General features: G+C 32.6%; 3 protein-coding genes across 4 annotated transcripts; 2 read left to right on the top strand and 1 right to left on the bottom strand.

Annotated features, from left to right (window-relative positions):
• Window positions 1–629: 629 nt before the first annotated feature.
• Window positions 630–1408, top strand: Gpb5 (Glycoprotein hormone beta 5). The gene is made up of 3 exons (XM_090101577.1): window positions 630–900; window positions 995–1153; window positions 1226–1408. The coding sequence occupies exons 1-3, from the start codon at window positions 697–699 to the stop codon at window positions 1319–1321; spliced, it is 459 nt and encodes a 152-aa protein (XP_089957703.1). The 5' UTR covers window positions 630–696; the 3' UTR covers window positions 1322–1408.
• Window positions 1409–2228: 820 nt separating this feature from the next.
• LOC149908853 (uncharacterized) lies at window positions 2229–3616 on the top strand. The gene is made up of 2 exons (XM_090120427.1): window positions 2229–2413; window positions 2494–3616. Exons 1-2 carry the CDS (start codon window positions 2341–2343, stop codon window positions 3594–3596), a joined length of 1176 nt encoding a protein of 391 aa, XP_089976553.1. The 5' UTR covers window positions 2229–2340; the 3' UTR covers window positions 3597–3616.
• Window positions 3607–15198, bottom strand: LOC149908854 (uncharacterized). 2 transcript variants are annotated; one of them, XM_090120425.1, is made up of 10 exons: window positions 14256–15198; window positions 11675–11839; window positions 9286–9458; window positions 7186–9127; window positions 6694–7082; window positions 6406–6615; window positions 6183–6323; window positions 5721–5904; window positions 5046–5382; window positions 3607–4846 (listed from the first exon to the last, which is right to left on the bottom strand). In XM_090120425.1, exons 1-10 carry the CDS (start codon window positions 15094–15096, stop codon window positions 4732–4734), a joined length of 4497 nt encoding a protein of 1498 aa, XP_089976551.1. In that variant the 5' UTR covers window positions 15097–15198; the 3' UTR covers window positions 3607–4731. The 2 variants fall into 2 exon arrangements, with proteins under 2 accessions (XP_089976551.1, XP_089976552.1); XM_090120426.1 differs by lacking the exons at window positions 11675–11839; window positions 14256–15198 and adding an exon at window positions 10542–10968.
• Window positions 15199–18389: the final 3191 nt, after the last annotated feature.

Raw genomic sequence — 18389 nt, forward strand, 5'->3', positions numbered from 1 at the left:
CGGGCCGCTAGTATCTCATATAAAATGTATGGGAGGGTTTAAAGTTAAATTTTTACATATTTCTCGTTATATTTTTAAAAGTAGTTAATTATTGTCATTTTACTCATTAGGTAAAGTAGTTAGGTACTTTCGATATCAATTTGTTTTTTGATATCTGCAATAATTACGGAATAATATATATGTAGGTATATAGAATGGAATTTGGAAAATCTAACATCTGGAGGGAAAGTAAATAAGAATACTGAAGGGTATTTAATATACGCCTAAGTATGTATTAATAGGTACAAATTGACTTGTTTTAATGATAGAATTTTAGCCTGGAATAAATTAAATAAGCTATAGCAATAATGATATTTTTAGATATAGTGCTTATATAAAAGCACTTAATTTAGATAGTAAGAAAATGTAATAAATGTTAACAGTTAAATGTAACAAAATATTTATAATAATTGTATACTTAATATTCTAATGTATTCCAAGAGTATTTTTATCCAGCGGAATCATCAACCTAATGGCTTGTATACTGTCGTGATGTGTATTGACATGGAAGTAATACCATGACGTCTACTTTGCACCTATAAAAAGCTCGGATTCAAGATGAGTACAGTCATACTTAAATCATACTTAGAGAAGATTTGTTTTAAAGAAATATATTTGTAAACAAAGAACTTACAAGATTTCTACTAAATCTACAAAATGAGTGTCAGGAGTAAAATATGCATTACATTGCTTGTCCTTACATTATGGTGCTTAATTATTTCCTGTAGTGGTGCACCATCTAGCGCCAGGTGTAAACCTAAGCGATACTCTCATAAAGCTGTGCAGACTGATTTCAACGGCCTGCGATGCTGGGATGAAGTTAAAATCATGTCCTGTTGGGGTTATTGTTTGTCCTACGAAGTATGTGTGGGCTTTTTAAATACGGCTGTACTCTTTCAATAAAAAGTATCAGAGACATGGGAAAAAAGTATAAACAGAAATTATATATTTCCAGATATCTCATTGGCAGTTCCCTTACAAAGAATCTCATCACCCTGTATGTGTTCATGGTGAAAGGAAGCACTCTTCGGTCAAGTTGCGTCATTGTGACCCTGGAGTAGAACCTGGAACAGAAGTCTATCATTACGTTGAAGCGGCTAGCTGCAAATGTCAGGTAAGTATTTTTTAAATGGTCTTCATCCAGTTAAAAAAAAATATTTCTTAAATTGATTTTTTTATTATTAAGGTATGTTCATCAGAAGACACTAGTTGTGAATGGCTCCCACCAGACTCTACCATTTTCGAAGGCTTGATGCGAGAACAACTGGAAGATATGGAATAATGGATTCCACCTACAATACCAATGCTGTATAAAATAAGTATTATATATAATGTAATTTTGAGATAGTTTACACTTTTACAATATACTAACGCGAAGAAAAGGTCTTTTTTTTTCTTTCAATCCTTTGTACAGAAATGCCAATACTCTCCAACACTCTAGTATTGTTCAAACTCAACTGTATTCGACATCTCTAAAATATTTTCGCTATTATAATCAACATTTTTATCTGCTGGAATTAGCCTCTTATTTTTGGCAAACTCGAAAAATTAGTAAAAAATTATTGCGCGGGAGTTGCGCGGGAGTTGCGCGGGCCTTGCTCCAGGCCATTAAATATAAAAAAAATAATATTGACATTGATAATGACATTGTCACACTTGACACTAGTCTAGACATGCGCAAAACAGTACGTCAAATAGTAATGCAACATCACGCATCTCTTCCACGGAAGTGATATTACTCCGTAACATCACACATTACCCTACATTACCCGATCGATTTTTAATGAAATGATGACATTAATAATATTATAATGTTTATATTATATTAATGGTGATATGTGAAGTATTACAGATCATAATATTGAAAAATAGCAATAATAACTGCAATACTTATTAGTTATTACATATCGTAAAATTACAATTTAAGTAAATATTTAAAAAATGTAGTTGATTTTCCTTCATACTTGGCCACGTACTTTATGTTGTTTGTTAATAATTGTAATGAAAGCAAGCAAATGTACAACAAAATAAAAAAAGTGAGTGATGCGAGTGATGTTTGTAACTGATGCGTAATGCGTGATGTTGCATTACGTGTCAAAGTGATATTACTTTTGTACTATTACAGTTTACACGCATTACCTACCCATGTCTAGACACTACACTGATTACAAATTACAATATTTACATGGTAGGTAATAACCTAAAAACTGTTTCGAGTTCACGTCAAACAGCGATTATTATTAATTAATTAATGAAATTTCTATAAAAAAAAGGTAAATCCTTACCCGCCTAGAATATAAAATGCTCGAGCCATGGAATGATCAATCTTTGTTACCGCCTCCAGTGAACACATTTCTTTGTAAACAAAAGTTAGGTAGGTGAATAAAGCTTTAAATAAATAATAACTGATTTTAGTTGTATAATAACCGTGCTCTTTTTCTGTTATTATTTCAGATTTTAAAGAATTAACCTATACAACAAATAACATAATTGAGATTTTATCTAGACAATCCCCTCTTCATAAAGAAGCTGCTATATTATCCAGATTCTTATACAAATTTGACAAGAAATTTCGCAATGATATGGGCTACCGTAATTTTAAAAAGGTAAATACGGCACTGAGGAAATATTTGACTCTAAACCTTTTGAAGGATGTAGAAAATTTTTCATCATATTTACCGAAAGAAAACGACAGTGAATTATACCTACCTACTAGGCAAATGTTAGAATACATTTTAATTAGGATAATGTCATTTTCTAAACTAATGCTAAGAATTGTAGTTTGCTCTAAGCAGTCTGCAATTTTTTACTTAGATAGAATTAAACGAGGAGAGAGTCACTGGATGTCTTTGATGCCATATGCTCTTTTATGTAGAATATGGTCTATGACACTTGTTCTGTTACAACATTCATGCAACTGGTATAATCAGCTATATCAAGTTATAGGAAAGCTTGAAATTAAAGGCTTAGCTTTTTTACCTTCAGATTTTAAATTGCCCAATGACTTGGAAGAATGGTTAGATATGAAAAATCTAAATAGTCTTGGAAGTTTTGAATGGACTTGTAAAATTAAAATAAACATTGAAGCAATTGCTATGGAAGATGATTCAGGAGATTTATGTGAGAACATTTTGGATTATGTAAGTCAGATCAATGAAAATATAGACAATTCTGATGAACATGAAATAAAATTACCTTCTATAAAGGAAACATTTCATAGTGAAGAAGTACATCTAAAACAGACTGATTTGGGTATAGCAGTTTCTAGAAATACTTTAGGTAAATCTACAGATGAGCCACTGAGCAATGAAAATAAAGCTGCTGTTCACACAATTGACACAGTTACAAATATAAATTCTTTGAAAGATTTTATAAACAAAGAGGAAAACTTAAGGAATGAATCAAATGACAATGCCTTAACCAGTCATCTTAGTTTCATGCAATGGCAAGCATTAAAAACTTGTTTGCTAAATCTTGACACCAATAAGACTATACCCCGAAAGCTACAAAGGAAGTTTAAAAGAATATGGCAAGAAAAATGTTTGGATTACAAATAAAACAATAGAATCATTTTAAATATGTATTATTTATCAATCATGTTGCAAAACTTTGTAGCTTTGCATAAGCACCATTTATATACATAAAAGTAACATGCTAGAAATCATACATCAGGTACATTTTTAAAGAATACACAAGCTGTGTTTTAATATATTCCTATATTAATTATTATCTTCCATTTAAGACATGAATACATGTATTGCATTTAAATTAAAAAAAAAATTTATTTTTTATTTTATTTTTATTATTTATTGATAAGGTAATATTATTAGCTTCCAAAGTTATGTTTATAGCAATCTTAATATATTATTTAATGGTTTACATTTGGGTCATACTTTTGGTATCTTCAAAATGAAAAGAATTACGAAATGACATAAATAAAAAAGTTAGCAAAATATTTTTTTAAGTTAAAGTTTTCTGCAGAAACATCAAATGCTATCTGAATTCATGTGTAATTTAAGAATGCCAAAATCATAATATTATATGACATCTTTGATCTATATTACTTTTGCGAAATAATGAAATTATTTTAATAAAATTTCACTATACACATGTATTCAATAGTTACATATACAGTATATAACATAATTATTTGATATGCTATCAACATTGAAATGTATATATCAATGATAAATGTTTTATTTAACCTGTAACCTAATAATATCATTGGCAGAGTTATGCATATTGCATATACCTCTTTAAAGTATAATATACTTTAGTAGTAATATCTGCTTATAAATGCCAAAACATCTAATCATGTCTTCTGTAATTAATTTGATAATATTTTCTGATAAGTATACCATTATGGGGCAATATATTTGTATTACATATAAACATCAGATCAAAGACTTCAAAATATTTAAACATGTGTATAAAATTAACATTTATAAGTTGATCACATCCTACATTATTAGTTGCCAGTGCCCTTTTATATAAAAATGTATGTAATAACATAAATATTATAATAATTTAAGATTATAATAATTCAATGTTGCACAGCCTTTCACATGAATTTTATAAAAAACCTCGTTTACAAAATTGTAACGTAGCTACGTTAGGCTATTTCGAAATATAAAAGCTACAGGAATGTATAAAGCAAATGCTGAATCTCAACTGGGAGTAAAAATGAGCAAATCATTTCCTGACACTGGACAATTTTTGTAGACGTGCCTTTAATCCACCTTCCTTTTTTGGTTGAGTTAGTGTTTGAGATTTTCTCTCTTCATGCATTTTTTTAGTTTCTTTTAACCTGAAAAATAAAAATTTGTAAATTACATTTCTTCCTATAAATGTTTTCTGTTTATTTTGAGAAGTAGCATTTACTCTTAATAATTTTTAAAGCATATTTTTAGGAATGATGGCAAGTTATTTTTACTTAGTTTGAGTATTACGGTGTATTTTTTTTATTGGATATGTGAGACCTAGCACAATATTAGTAAGATTCATACTTTTCTTTAATTGCTAACTGTTCTTCTTTCTTGTAGATATCCTTAAAATCACTGCAGAACGATGTCCACAGTGAGAAGAATTCTTTCGGTTCACACTCTTCAATTTTACCACATTTAGGGGTGTATTGGTAGAATCTGACTGTTGCTATAAACTTGTTCCGACATTCTGTCAAGTTTTCATCTTCAGTCTTTAACTTTTCTTCAGCTGCCTCAATGAATGTTGTCATTTTATCTTTGAAAACTTCCAATCTTTTGTTCCCCTCGCCGCCCGACATCTCGTCGGGTGAATTTCGAATTGCATCCGCCTCGATTACCCTCTTCATTTTATCCTTACATCCTGTAAAAAATAAACATCTGAAAATACATTGTTACAATATTATAACACTATCTTTTGATCACTTTTTAGAATTCCGTACCTAAAGGGTAAAACGGGACCAGGCTGTAGGTCATGAACCGTGATCGGTTAGGACCGTATCGGTTGGCGCCGATATGAATAGGATGGGTAATTTTTTTGCAGTTGCTCTGTAGTTAATTTGTACAAAACCCTTATTATTGCAAGTCCGACTCGCACTTGACAGACTTAATAATAAAATATAAAAAAAAAAATTAAATTAAATTAATTAACATAATTTAATGTGTCAACTTCATACTTTCCTAAATCAGTATCATGTATACCTTCAAGTTGTTCCCTCAGTGCTGTCAAATTGCTGGCAACATCGGCAAAATCCAAAGCGGCAGCTCGGTAAACATCCCCCGGCTCGGGAACCGGTAAGACGCAGTTACTAGAGAGAGCCCCGCCTTGTTGCCGCATGTACGTTCTCACTATGAAGTGCAATAGCGTCACCGTTGACTGTTTTGACTGGAAACAATAAAGATAAAGTTTTATTCAAAATTTTATTTATAAAATTATCGAGTTTATACTTTATGACTTTTACTCAATAATTTTATTAATTGAATAGGTAGATTATATTATAAGATCTAAACTGAACTATACCATCGCTCGTCATAAAGTAACCCATGCTAAATATTGTCTTTGATGTTGTGGAAACACCATATGTATTAAATTTGTTCAGTTGATTGTTAAATATGCAGAAAGGTAACTTATAAAAATAAAATTCATGAAAATGTTATTGTTACCTTCACATCTTTTAATTTGGCCAATATTTCAAGTCCAAAACCATCAGCCTGTCCTCTTTGACCATTGCCTCCATTCATATAATTACCAAGAGTTAAAATTATAGCAAATAGCTGCTTAAGAGATTCGCTAGATATTAGGAACTGAAAAGAAAAACAAACATTTTATTTTAATTTTCAAAAAAAAAATGAAAAAAAAATATTTTGGTTCAATTAATTATTTTACCTCACAGGTATTTTTTAAATTATCTAATTTATGCATAGTTGTGTTCACAGCATCTTCAAATTCCGCTTGGAACATAAAACACGATATTCGTTCAGCGAAATTCGGTATACCCGATAGATCATGTAGAAATGCTTCTGGTTTATCTAACGGAATATCGGGTTTGCTTTGAAGATGCTCCTTAATCATTGATAGTTCCTCAGACGTTGCGCGCTAGAATAGGATTTTCAATATTAATCACGATGAAATAAAGCCTCATATAAAAGAAATATAGAATTAAGAATGCCTTACCAATTCATAAATTTGTTGTAAAGCTTCTAAACTAACAACTGACGTATCAAAATTGTAAATAGCGTTTTCAATCTCTGAAAATTCTACATGTAAACTTTGTGCAAGTATACCAACATTTTGTGAGCGTTTACTATCTAGTATTTTTATTGGTTGAATTTTTGTTTTAACTTCTACTTTTTTCTTTACAGGCGCCTTTACAACTTGTCTCGAAAATAAATCCGTAAATTCATCAATATTGTCCAATTTCGTCTCATCGATTTCGAGCCATAGTGGTTTGAATCCCGAATCAATTTCACCCTGTCCTGTGCGTATCGTAGGCGCAGCCAATATGCGTGTCCAGTATAAAGGTTTCATGGGAGCGGCTGGTTTTATGGGCGTTTTCCTTAAGGCTGAATAAAAAAATAATTGTTTAAGTTATCATTTATATTAAGTATGAGTTATTGTTATCATTTTATGATATATTATATTTGTTTTTGAAATCTGTATACTTACTGGCTCTTTGCATATTCCAACCTCCAACAGGTGGCGTCGGGAAGGGTACAGGTCCTGAAGGAGGTGGCGGTGGTCCCGGGGCTAATGGCAAGGAATTCGGTGGTAGTGGTATGCCTGCAGTAGGTGGGCCCAATCCCGTCATGGGAGGAGGTGGGGGACCCATGCCGGGTATAGGCGGTGGTGGCGGTATTCCACATCCCGGCATTGGTGGGGGTGGTGGTCCCATACCAGGCATTGGTGGGGGTGGTGGTCCCATACCGGGCATCGGTGGGGGTGGTGGTCCCATACCGGGCATCGGTGGGGGTGGTGGTCCCATACCAGGCATTGGTGGGGGTGGTGGTCCCATACCGGGCATTGGTGGGGGTGGTGGTCCCATACCAGGCATTGTTGGGGGTGGTGGTCCCATACCGGGCATCGGAGGTGGTGGTGGTGGCGCCATGCCTGACATTGGTGGGGGTGGGGGCACCATTCCAGGGATGGGGGGTGGGGGTGGGGGCACCATTCCAGGCATGGGGGGTGGTGGTGGAACCATACTACTATGTGATGTTTCTGTTTCAGGCATAGAGGTTGGTGAGAGTTTTTTACCAGGTATGGTTGCTAATTCAGGTAAAGGAGCTGTTGCATCCATAGCAGGCATAGGTGGTGGAGGTGGTATAGATTGTGATGTTGCATCCAATAATGTACAGTTCTTTTCAAATGTTGGAGGAGCATCTTTTATGAGAGATTCAGATGATTTTTCATCTAATTTATCAGAAGATTTTGTTCCGGGCGTGGGTGGCGGCGGTGGGGACATTCCAGGTAATGGTGGTGGTTGTGGATGTGTATGCTGAAGCAATTCATCTTTTAAATTTTCAGATATATGTAACGGTGTTTCTACTAATTCTTGTCTCTCTTTATCTTGATTAGGCAATGCCTGAGAATTATTTTCCTGTTCAATTTGATTATTCTGTGATATAGATATAACTGCATTATCTTCTTTGATTTCAGTTTCAATTGATTTCCAGCTCTGTTCAGATTGTGATAAATCTAGTGATAAAGGTTCTGAGGCAAGTTGATTATTATGAGTATATAAGACTTGTGTTGTAGGAGGACTAAGAGACCTAAAATTGTTCCTATCAGTATCTTTGATATTGCTATTTAGGTTACCAATTGACTCTGTGGTGGTACTAACATATGATGCATCTGATGAACTATCACATATTAAATTTATATTCAGATTCTGATTATTGTTAGATAATCTATTAATTTTTTGAGTCTCATTTATATGTTGTTTCTCCAATTTATTTGTAATTATATCATTAGTGCTCCTTGTTTCATGGTCTAGGGAAGTATCATTTCTTAATGCGAGATTATATTCTCTGCTTTTGTTCAATTTGCAATAGTTTTCTATTTTCAAAGATCTTTGTTCATGTTCCAGTTCTTTATTAGTATGATTACTGTCATTTTTGTAATCTAATTTACTTAATGCTATATTACATTCACTATTTACACTTGTCCTTAATAATGAATCTGGTTTCGATGCATTTATCACAGATTTATCAGCCAGCCTACTATGATCATTACTATTGTTATTTGTTTGCACTTCTCGATTCACCAATTGAAGTGTATATAATTCACTTTGTTCTGAACTATTATTTGGTTTCAAACTTTTACTTTCTGTTCCACCTATTGAGAGTTCTCTATAATTTTCCAATTGTTGTTCTAACTCTAGTAGTTTTCTTTTTAAATCAGCAATAACAAGCTTAGCTTCTGTAATATCACTGATTTCTTCATTATTGTTTAAACTATAAAATTGTTGAGTATTCATTGTTTGATAAGACTGAATTTGTTTTCCAGAAAAAGGTTCTTTTTGAGGAGGCCATGATGTTGTATGTAGACGACCTGGAGCGACAGGTTGAGATACTGGCGGTTCCATGTGTGCCCAATAATACATTAAGTTTGGCTGTAAAGAGAGAAATTATTTGTGAAAACTATTAGGTGTCAGTAATAATCAAGGATTAATAATAGAAAATATAAAACAGTAAAAAGTGCGCGAAAAAAACTGTGGTGTTCCAAAATATATTCATAGTTGTGTGATAAGTACTTCGAGTGAATAAGTACCTTAAATATTTTTTCTGTAGGTGCATCTTTATCACATATTTGGCGCAGCACTCCAGCTGCCAGTAGGGGGGTACAGTATTGAATACCAAGAATTCTTAGATCTTGGCTGTTTGATATGTTCTTTGATAAATCTGCTTCAGCTGACGATACAAACCAATTTAAAAGCATCTGCCCTGAAAACAAATTATTATACAGTTAACTAAACGGTCATAAAATTAGGTCTGCTCATCATACAAGTTTGATAAAGATAACTGGTTTTATCGAAACACATCATTGTTGTTTATAAAAACAGCCAATCGAGTTATTTTCTAACCTTTGTAAAAACCCTAATTTAGGTGATTTTTATGATACACTTCACTAGAAATTTGATTTCTTATTTAAATATTTTTTACGAAATAAATATACAAATAATTTTGAACCGTAAAATGCGAATTAAAAATTTAATAAAATTGAAAACTTTTGGACATATTTTGATATAATTGACATTGACAATCCGTGACTGTCATTCAAAATAGGCATGACATACATGTGCGATGTACCTAAATAAAATAATAGGCGTATTTTTTATCCACCCAATATCAGTTTGATTCTTATTTCGACATTTGATACCAACTTGTTTAAAATAAAAAAAAATCAAAACGACCTTGTTGAGGTTGTTAGTTACATAATAGAAGTTGTAAGTTTATAATGACTTCATCAGATTCCTATCCGGGATTTATAAAAAAGATAAGCTGCTGTTTAGCCGAGTGCCACGCTAACTACTCCCTAGTAGATTTTTTTAAATTTGACTTTTTAAATATTAAAGCGTTAGCCGTTAATAAGTAATAACCAATGATATTATAAGTAAAAAAGAGCGTGTATGCCGAGCACACGTGTCAGAAGTGAAACTTCTTTGGCACTATTCAAAAATAGGTACCAAAGTCGTCGCCTTATTCCATGACACGACCTTGAAATTTTACTCTCAACGCGCCTAAAGAAGTTTCACTTCAAAAGGAGATTCGTGATTCGATGTTCAAAAATGGCATATTATCATACACCGAAATAGATTTGATATTTAGTTTTATAGTTTAATTTAAAGCATTCAAATGCTTTATTAATGAGAATTTTTTCTTGATCGAAAAAAATCTTCTCACATAAATAGTTAAGCATGTCATTAAGTATATTTATTTTCCTCTTTTACTTCCAGAAATCTCTTGTAACTAACTATTAGGTTTAGTCTTTTAGGTATTTAATTATGTCACCACTAAACAACTTACTTTGATATTCACCGAGGAGAAAAAGATTTAAAACACACTTATTCTGAACTAACTTTGTATTCAATTCACATGTTCGTATATCGAATTCGAATTTCATTTTTAGGATCCTGCCGTGCACACTCAACACAATAACATACCACTGCATTGTTCTCTCAAAGTTCACTTTTAACTTCTTAGAAACACGTAACACTAAGGCATTCGATCTATTTAAATCTCCCGGCTTTTCGCAATTCACATCACTTTTGGCTGTAAATGGTCCAAAGGATGCGATTTCATCACTGTGTAAACCTAATATGGTCACTATGTCTTGAATTCCTTTCTTCTTTGATTGATATTTACTCAGAAACTTCACGTAATTAAACTGAGCAACTGTACTATTTGTGAAGTTAACACGATTCGTTGATAAACGCATTTTCTCTTTTAGGTCCAACTATATTCTAGGTCACGTACACACTACATTAGCCACTCAATTATTATCTGTACTGCAGCTAAATGATTCGTTAAGATAAGATTTAGGCATTTTAGATACATAGATATCTACTATTAAAAGATAAATTTTGTTATCGTTTTACGTTTAATGTTGTTCATTCACCTGTAGACCAGCGCCGCGGCCGTAATTAAAACATGATCAGCGAGTCAATATTTATTTTAGTTTAGCGTCTTGATAATACAAGATGTATTTAGTTTGTCACGTTTTGCTAATGGATGAGGACTGAGAGCATAAATTGTGAGTAATCGTTTATAAACACCATTCTTAAAACCACACGCAAAAAGGCGATATTATAGTGGGTGGAATCTGCTGAATCATTGATTCGAAAATGATCTCAAAAACATACGTGCTATCTATAAATTCAAACTGGTGACACCTGCCTCAGAATACGGTTTATAGGATGTAAACATTGATAAGAATGCCAATTGCCAATTATTAAAATGTTTTACTTTACCTTAATTGTAGCTATTTTAGGTTACCTACCAAATTCTTCTGAATAACCTACGTTAAATAAAGGTAGAATGTAGATAGCTAATAATGCGATCAATACGTAGATAAGGGATACCTTATAGATATTTATGCCTAAATAAATTGTATATTTATTTGGCAGAAACGAAACAAACAATAATTCCTCAATACAAACCTTCAAATTTTTCATACAGTTGAAAATCCAACTTCTCAGGAACAAATTTGGGACGCACGACTTTACTCTCTGTGTGCTTGTCCAACGTCAATGAAGCCACTTTTCTGAGCACGTTGGATTCTGTCATTGGTGCGTCGCTAACACTAGAATGGCGCCTATCTTTTTCTGGAAATTATAAATACATATAAAGGTATGTAATTAAAAAAGAGGGTGTGTGCCGAGCACCCATGTCAGAAGTGAAACTTCTTTGGCAAGATTCAAAGATACCAAAAGTTTCACTTCAAAATACAGGTTGTATAAAAACATTCAATTGCCCATTAGGTAACATTCAATAAACTCTAGCACAGTTTATTGATTATAGGTATACGAATCACTCATTGTTAGCACGGCATGTACCTATTACAGAAAAGATTTATAGACTGGAACATAATATCATAGTTAATATGGTCCAGTCGTCCTTCTTTGTCATTATGGTTTTTGATGAAGTACTCAGACAGAAAATTTTACGTCCTCATCAGAAGAACATAACTAACAGACTTCTGAATTTATACATACCTACTCACGTTTATATTTAACTCCAAAATAGAAATGACAATTTATGAGTGAATTTCTTATATTATGGTTAAAGTCTAAACAAGGATATAGTTAGTCAAGTATGAGTAAGAATGTCCAAGATAGTAATAAGTACTTAAGTACTTATCTATACTTCCCTAACTTCGCGCAATGACGGCCCACAGAAATTATAATATAAATAATCTGTGAATTATTTTTTATGATTCATCTATTTGTTGAACTATAAATTAAACCCATCATTGTTTTTTTTATATTATGTACTTTTTTGTATTTCGAACTCTACGATGATGCTTAAAATACGTGTTCAGGCTTAAAACTGTCTCTCAAAAACTACAAAACGACGTTTATTTTTTATTTGGAAGCGTTAAATTAGCATTAATAGATATATCATATTCAGTGAAGACTTAAAAAGGGGATGTTTTAGCGATGCACTATTGCGAAAGCAGATATAACTATCTACAAAAAATTCTAGCTGCAGTATTACACAAATAAAATAAAATTACTGTAATTTATATGGCATCCGATAGTAGCAATAAGAACAATACGTAATCAGATAAATCGCTATTAACCTGATTAAAATAATAAAAAGGCAGACAATAACTTTTTTATGGATAGTTAATAAGCTCTACACCGCCAGATAGAGCTAAACTAGGAGATAAATTTATTAAAAAATCGTCCAAATTACTTACCGCGAAAAAGAACGAACTTTACGGATTTAAATGAAATTTATCAGTGTTGTAAGGTAGGTGGTTTGTTTATCAGAAAAACACAAGCTTTAAAAATGTAGTGTAGTTATTTCCCATGTTTTACAGTTAGTCTGTAATATTTTATCAATTGAGGAAGTAACTAAAGTAGTTATTAGATTAAAAGCTATAAGCTATAGCCTATAAGATTATATAAGATATATAAGCTCTAAATATGTGACTTGGTAAAAAATACATACTATATGTTATTCTTTCTTTATTTTATCTTTCTTGTTCCATATTATTGCGATTACATACAGAACGTTTCTTTGTACCAACTTTGCGTTTGTACCTACTTACTTATATAAAATAATTTCGTAAATCTAGGATAATAATTGGTAAGTCGACCTATTTACTATTACTAGGTAAGTAGGTAGGTACTATTTATATAGACATTGCCCATTGGCCATATTTATTATGACGTGTTTTAATTTAGTATAGCTCACTCAACCGAAGAACACCTAATTGCTCAAAGATACGTACCTACATACATATTTTACTCTCTACATCTATATTTTTCATTTTCTAACTGTATTGCCTGACTTTTTTGAATCTTATGAGGAATATGTACTTGCTGTTTGTAGAATCAAAGATGTAACCTTTATCGACTCTTGGAATGGATGGAATTTCAACAATTCATTTCAAAGAAAGCAGAAGATATGTGTGATAGTTTGTTTTATCGCAATTGTGTTGGTCCTATTTTAATGTGTTAGTTAAGTTTTATTTTTCATTACTTAAAACTTGGCGTATAAAATAGAGCCAATTATATAAACTAGGTACTTATTGTTTAATCTAAGATTTTGATAACAATCTTACCTCATTGTGATATCGTTATAAAATAAATACGTAGTTAGTAATTAATAATTATTATAATTATTTACGTTATGCATGATAAGATTTACGTAAATACAAGCTGTTATTCCTTTCCCTCTTTACTTGTTTATGGTACGATTTACAAACGAATTTCCAGCTGTTACTTCCTAATGGTGTACATTGAAATCTTATCGAGGTTCTTATCAATTGTAAACTTGATTTATTCGTTCTGGGAAATGATCGCATGATTTGATCTTGAATCTTTTTTATTATCTACCTACTATAAATCAAGCTTGGGAATTGTTTAACCGATATTTACATTTCCCGAACTCTACCTACTTATAAAAATGGTAGTCGACAGTCGTGTATTGTTTGCAAAGTTACTTGATGAATTCTACTTGCAACTTATTACTACAATTATGTAAACAATTGGTCAGTGTAAGCAAAATTACCGTCGTCTAATATGTCGAGTGATGATTCTGCGGCAACTGGAGGCAGTTCGACCTTCCGATGTCTGGATAGCGTGAATGAGGCTTGCCCGGCGGATGCTTTTAACCGGTTATCAAGGAAATCATGATTGCACTCATGCGTTCTACGGTCAAACGGCTCCTCTTTCGATTTTGAAAATAAAGTGCCCATAACCTTTTCACTTTCATCCCTGTCACTTCCGTCATCGAATACGTCACTTTTTTCTTTTTCTATAATATCGCGAGCTGACAAGGAAACATTTTCCTCGTGCGGCATGTCGGTGTCGTCGGAGGAAAAGTCGGAATGCGGGCGCGCATCGGCCGGCGGGGGTGTGAGGGTGCGCGGGAGCTCGTCGTGCGCGCTGTCACTTTCCGCGGAGTAATAGCATTGGTTCAGCTCGACGGCGAGCGGCGTGAGAGGGTCTGTGAACACTGAGTCCGAGGTGGAGCCGTCCGCAGGCGAAGCGACATGAGGCAGCGGCGGTGCGGAGACGCCGGGCGAGTGGTCGCGGGTCGGTGACCGCACGCACCTGGTCACCGTTACCTCTGACTGCACACTCGTCTCCACGCTCCCCTCCACTCGCGATGTTTTAAACACGCACTCGACCATATCGTTATCGGATGCCTCAATCGTTTCATTGTTATCTGATTCTGATGTTTTATCGAATTCCTTATCTATTGTCTCGCGTTTTGCGCTCTTTTTACGACCGTGCTTTTTGTTTTCCCTCCCTGACGCCCTTTTATTTAGGTTTCTCATGAAATGCCTGCCTTTTGCGGGCGATTTTCCGGTTTTAGGATGTTTTTCCCCTGCCTGTGTATTACCCATTTCTGTATGATACTACTGTACGTGTTCATTCACAATTAAAACTATTCCTATGTTAAACTATTTGTTTGATTATTTCAAAAAACTTTTTGTTAAATCATTATTTCAACACTGTGCGATAAGTTCTGGGGCTTTATTCATATTATGGCTTTTAAATCGCGCGGCTGCGCAATCGAGGGCACAATAAAATCAATAAATGTTTTATTTGTTTTTTCAAAAGTGGCAACATTAGAATCTTACTAAGTTTAATAAATAAAAGAACCTTGTGTTCAAAAGTATATTTTTATGTATTTTATAAGTATTATAACTATACCTATAAATTAAAATTGTTATAAGTATAAGATTGCAGTTTGCCGCCTATCTGTCTATACAAAAAGTAGTTGTATGTCGGGTTTGTGAAAGAACGAGTTTGTTTCTGTAAGCGAAGGTAGATGGCAGGCATAGAGAAAACCAATGAGAAAACACACTATGTTCTGTGCACTACACTTTTCCAAACTTTTTTAATGGATACACACGAGCTCATAACCATTATAATTTCAACAATTAATGGTAATCAATCGTACTTCTTTGTGAAACTATATTGTATACCTACATGCGACTTCAAAACTGAAAAAAAAAATACAGAGGAGTAAATTGCCTTCTTTTTGGAAGCCGTTTTCAAAAATAGATTAAAATTATTTTTTATTACCAAAAATTAAGTATTAAGTAATTGAACATCCGTTTAACTATTAGGCAGGTTCAACTGAACATTTTATCAAACAGATTTTATAAATTAAAAGCTTGTTTCAATTTACAATAAAATAATATCATTATATCTAATATTTTTTTATTTTTAAATATTATATACCGAAATACATTAAGTACTTATAAGTTAAAACCTATGTATGCCACACCAATGCATCGCCTGCATTTCCGTGTTCTAAAGAAGATTCGGGAAAAACATTTAAAATAAATAATATAAATACCATTTGTTTTGGACGTTATATAACAATGTAGGGACTGATCTAAAAGGAATAGAATTCCATTAGTGAAGATGACAGATGATTCTTTGAAAAGGGACGATGTTTTCAATACTTTAACGCAAGTGTTTTCTACTTTTGATCTCGAGATGAATATATAATTTTCATCGTACACTTTACACATTTAACCTTTTGAACGCCAATGACATCTATAGATGTCATGCGCAATCGTGCCCTGTGCGCCAACGACACCTATACATGCCAAGAAACAGATCATAGATAAATACAAAATAAACATATTAAACCTTTACTTTTACGTGTTTTATTTATACAGTTTATGAATTGAATCCCCAGTTATTACATAATTGTACACAGTAAACAAAATTGCCAAGTAGTTATTCAAATATTTGATGACAAAAAATAACTTAATTAATGGCTAAAAAAGCATGTTCTCTCGCGCCAATGACATGTATACGTGCCTACTAGTGATGTAGTGTAATATTCAAGTAACTTCATTAAAATTTCAGCGAAATTACTCTAATTCGCTTAATTTTTGTAATAACTACAAAAAAAATATATAAGCTTAGTCACTGAGAAAAAAGGTAAATACTACATTCTTTGGTATAATACCATATTGTCTATATTGTGGATATTGTTGATTTGAATATTTTCCTTTTCGCCAATCATGCGCATCCCTAGCACAGTATCGATATGCAATCCCTTCTGCGCCATTGACATGAATAGATGTCGGACTGGTGACGTCGTAAGCGCGTGCCGTGTTGTTAAGTGCGGAAAGTTGTAAAAATATTTTATCGAGTAGGTATCTACCAATATTATAATCGCAAAAATTGCAAGTGAAGAGTTTTATAGTACAGAAGAACTATTGCGCATTTTAGAAGTTTTCAAAATTTATTACCTAATAAGTCTAATCAGTACCTTTATTAGAATATTCTTATGATACAAATTGTCGCTATGTCATATCAAAATATGGTAATTGACCTAAATAGGTACCTACATATAATTAGTATTTGTAATAACTCAAGTATTAAACTAAATGATTGGAAAATAAATATGTAGTTTTAATGCAATTCCCTTTTTTTAAAGGTAATAGTTGTTTTGATATTTACAAATAAACACTCCACAATAATACCTATAGTTCATATAAACTTAATAAATAAACTCGATAAGTTATAATAATATACAGCTACACATCCCTAATCAGAAGCGAGAGATTATAAAAAAAAGGATGGTTGCCCGCGCCATTGGCATGTATACATGCCAATGGGGCGTAACTGATAGAGAATAGTGCTGTAACTTGCTGCAATTTTATATGTATTTTTGTATCTCAAAAGGTTGATTTTTTTTGTTGATAGTTGCTATAAATGTGGTCTTAAGTTTTTACAGTAGGAGATGAGGTTAAATAAATATTATTTTTGTGTTATAAGCTGTTTATTCAAATATTCAGACGTGAATTATTATGTTTATCGATAACATCTTGGAATCCCTACTATTTTCAAGGTTATCTCATTGAATTTGTGGCTTGGCGTGGAGGGCACGGCGATGCGTTTTTGCTCTGGCGGTCAAAAGGTTAAATACATAGTAAGTGACTCGCAAAGCAAGTGTTATTTATATGAAACGTACATACTTATTAGGTAATATGAAATATCTTGAGAGGCGTTTCAACTTACTAATGAATTCTTAATATTACCTGAATTGCAAGCGGCGGCGGGTTAGCTTCAGGGCCAAAATCCACATCCTCATAATATTATGTAAACATAATTTTCGTCCGAAACTCTAAATAATAATAGATACCCATATTAGTATAAGATACACTTTGCAATGTCTGGATTCTACATGGTACAGCATAATAGACAAATTGATATTAATTATTTTTTCAAATAAATAATGGTTTAATAAGGCTGAGAAAAATATTCAACTTTACCATAAGGTAGTGTGGATATACTTCTGTAAACTTAAAATCGTTAAGGACTCATGATACTAATGTGCCATACATGAAATAACAATTTATATTATATTTATAATATTATACTACCCAAAATAATAATAATGAATAAACACAAATACTGCCATCCTTAAAAATTCACCACTAATGATGAATGTGTGCATGCTCAAGTTTGCAAGCCATTACACACAGCCTTGACATGTTTTAGTTAAAAGTTAAAACTTCAGGAAGACATCTCAAATATGTATAAGAGTTTATATTATACAGTTGCGATTCAACAATATGCTTTTATAATTAGGAACACGAAAAATAAAAGCTCGATCGCTTGCGTTAGATAGAAATAGAACAAGAATAGAGCTTTTAAAATTTAAAAA

Source organism: Colias eurytheme, chromosome 4, assembly GCF_061535395.1.
Source record: "Colias eurytheme isolate Ceu_HAF_F1 chromosome 4, ilColEury1 Martin Lab GWU primary, whole genome shotgun sequence".
Lineage (NCBI taxonomy): Eukaryota > Metazoa > Arthropoda > Insecta > Lepidoptera > Pieridae > Colias > Colias eurytheme.

Excerpts from the sequence above, each read along its gene's own strand:
- Gpb5 (XM_090101577.1), top strand. The coding sequence starts at position 697 with ATGAGTGTCAGGAGTAAAATATGCATTACATTGCTTGTCCTTACATTA. Across the intron at positions 901-994 it reads GTTATTGTTTGTCCTACGAA|ATATCTCATTGGCAGTTCCC; the intron begins GTATGTGTGGGC and ends ATATATTTCCAG. Across the intron at positions 1,154-1,225 it reads CGGCTAGCTGCAAATGTCAG|GTATGTTCATCAGAAGACAC; the intron begins GTAAGTATTTTT and ends TTTATTATTAAG.
- LOC149908854 (XM_090120425.1), bottom strand. The coding sequence starts at position 15,096 with ATGGGTAATACACAGGCAGGGGAAAAACATCCTAAAACCGGAAAATCG. Across the intron at positions 11,840-14,255 it reads ACTCGACATATTAGACGACG|AAAAAGATAGGCGCCATTCT; the intron begins GTAATTTTGCTT and ends TATAATTTCCAG. Across the intron at positions 6,616-6,693 it reads TACAACAAATTTATGAATTG|CGCGCAACGTCTGAGGAACT; the intron begins GTAAGGCATTCT and ends ATCCTATTCTAG.
- LOC149908853 (XM_090120427.1), top strand. The coding sequence starts at position 2,341 with ATGCTCGAGCCATGGAATGATCAATCTTTGTTACCGCCTCCAGTGAAC. Across the intron at positions 2,414-2,493 it reads TCTTTGTAAACAAAAGTTAG|ATTTTAAAGAATTAACCTAT; the intron begins GTAGGTGAATAA and ends TTATTATTTCAG.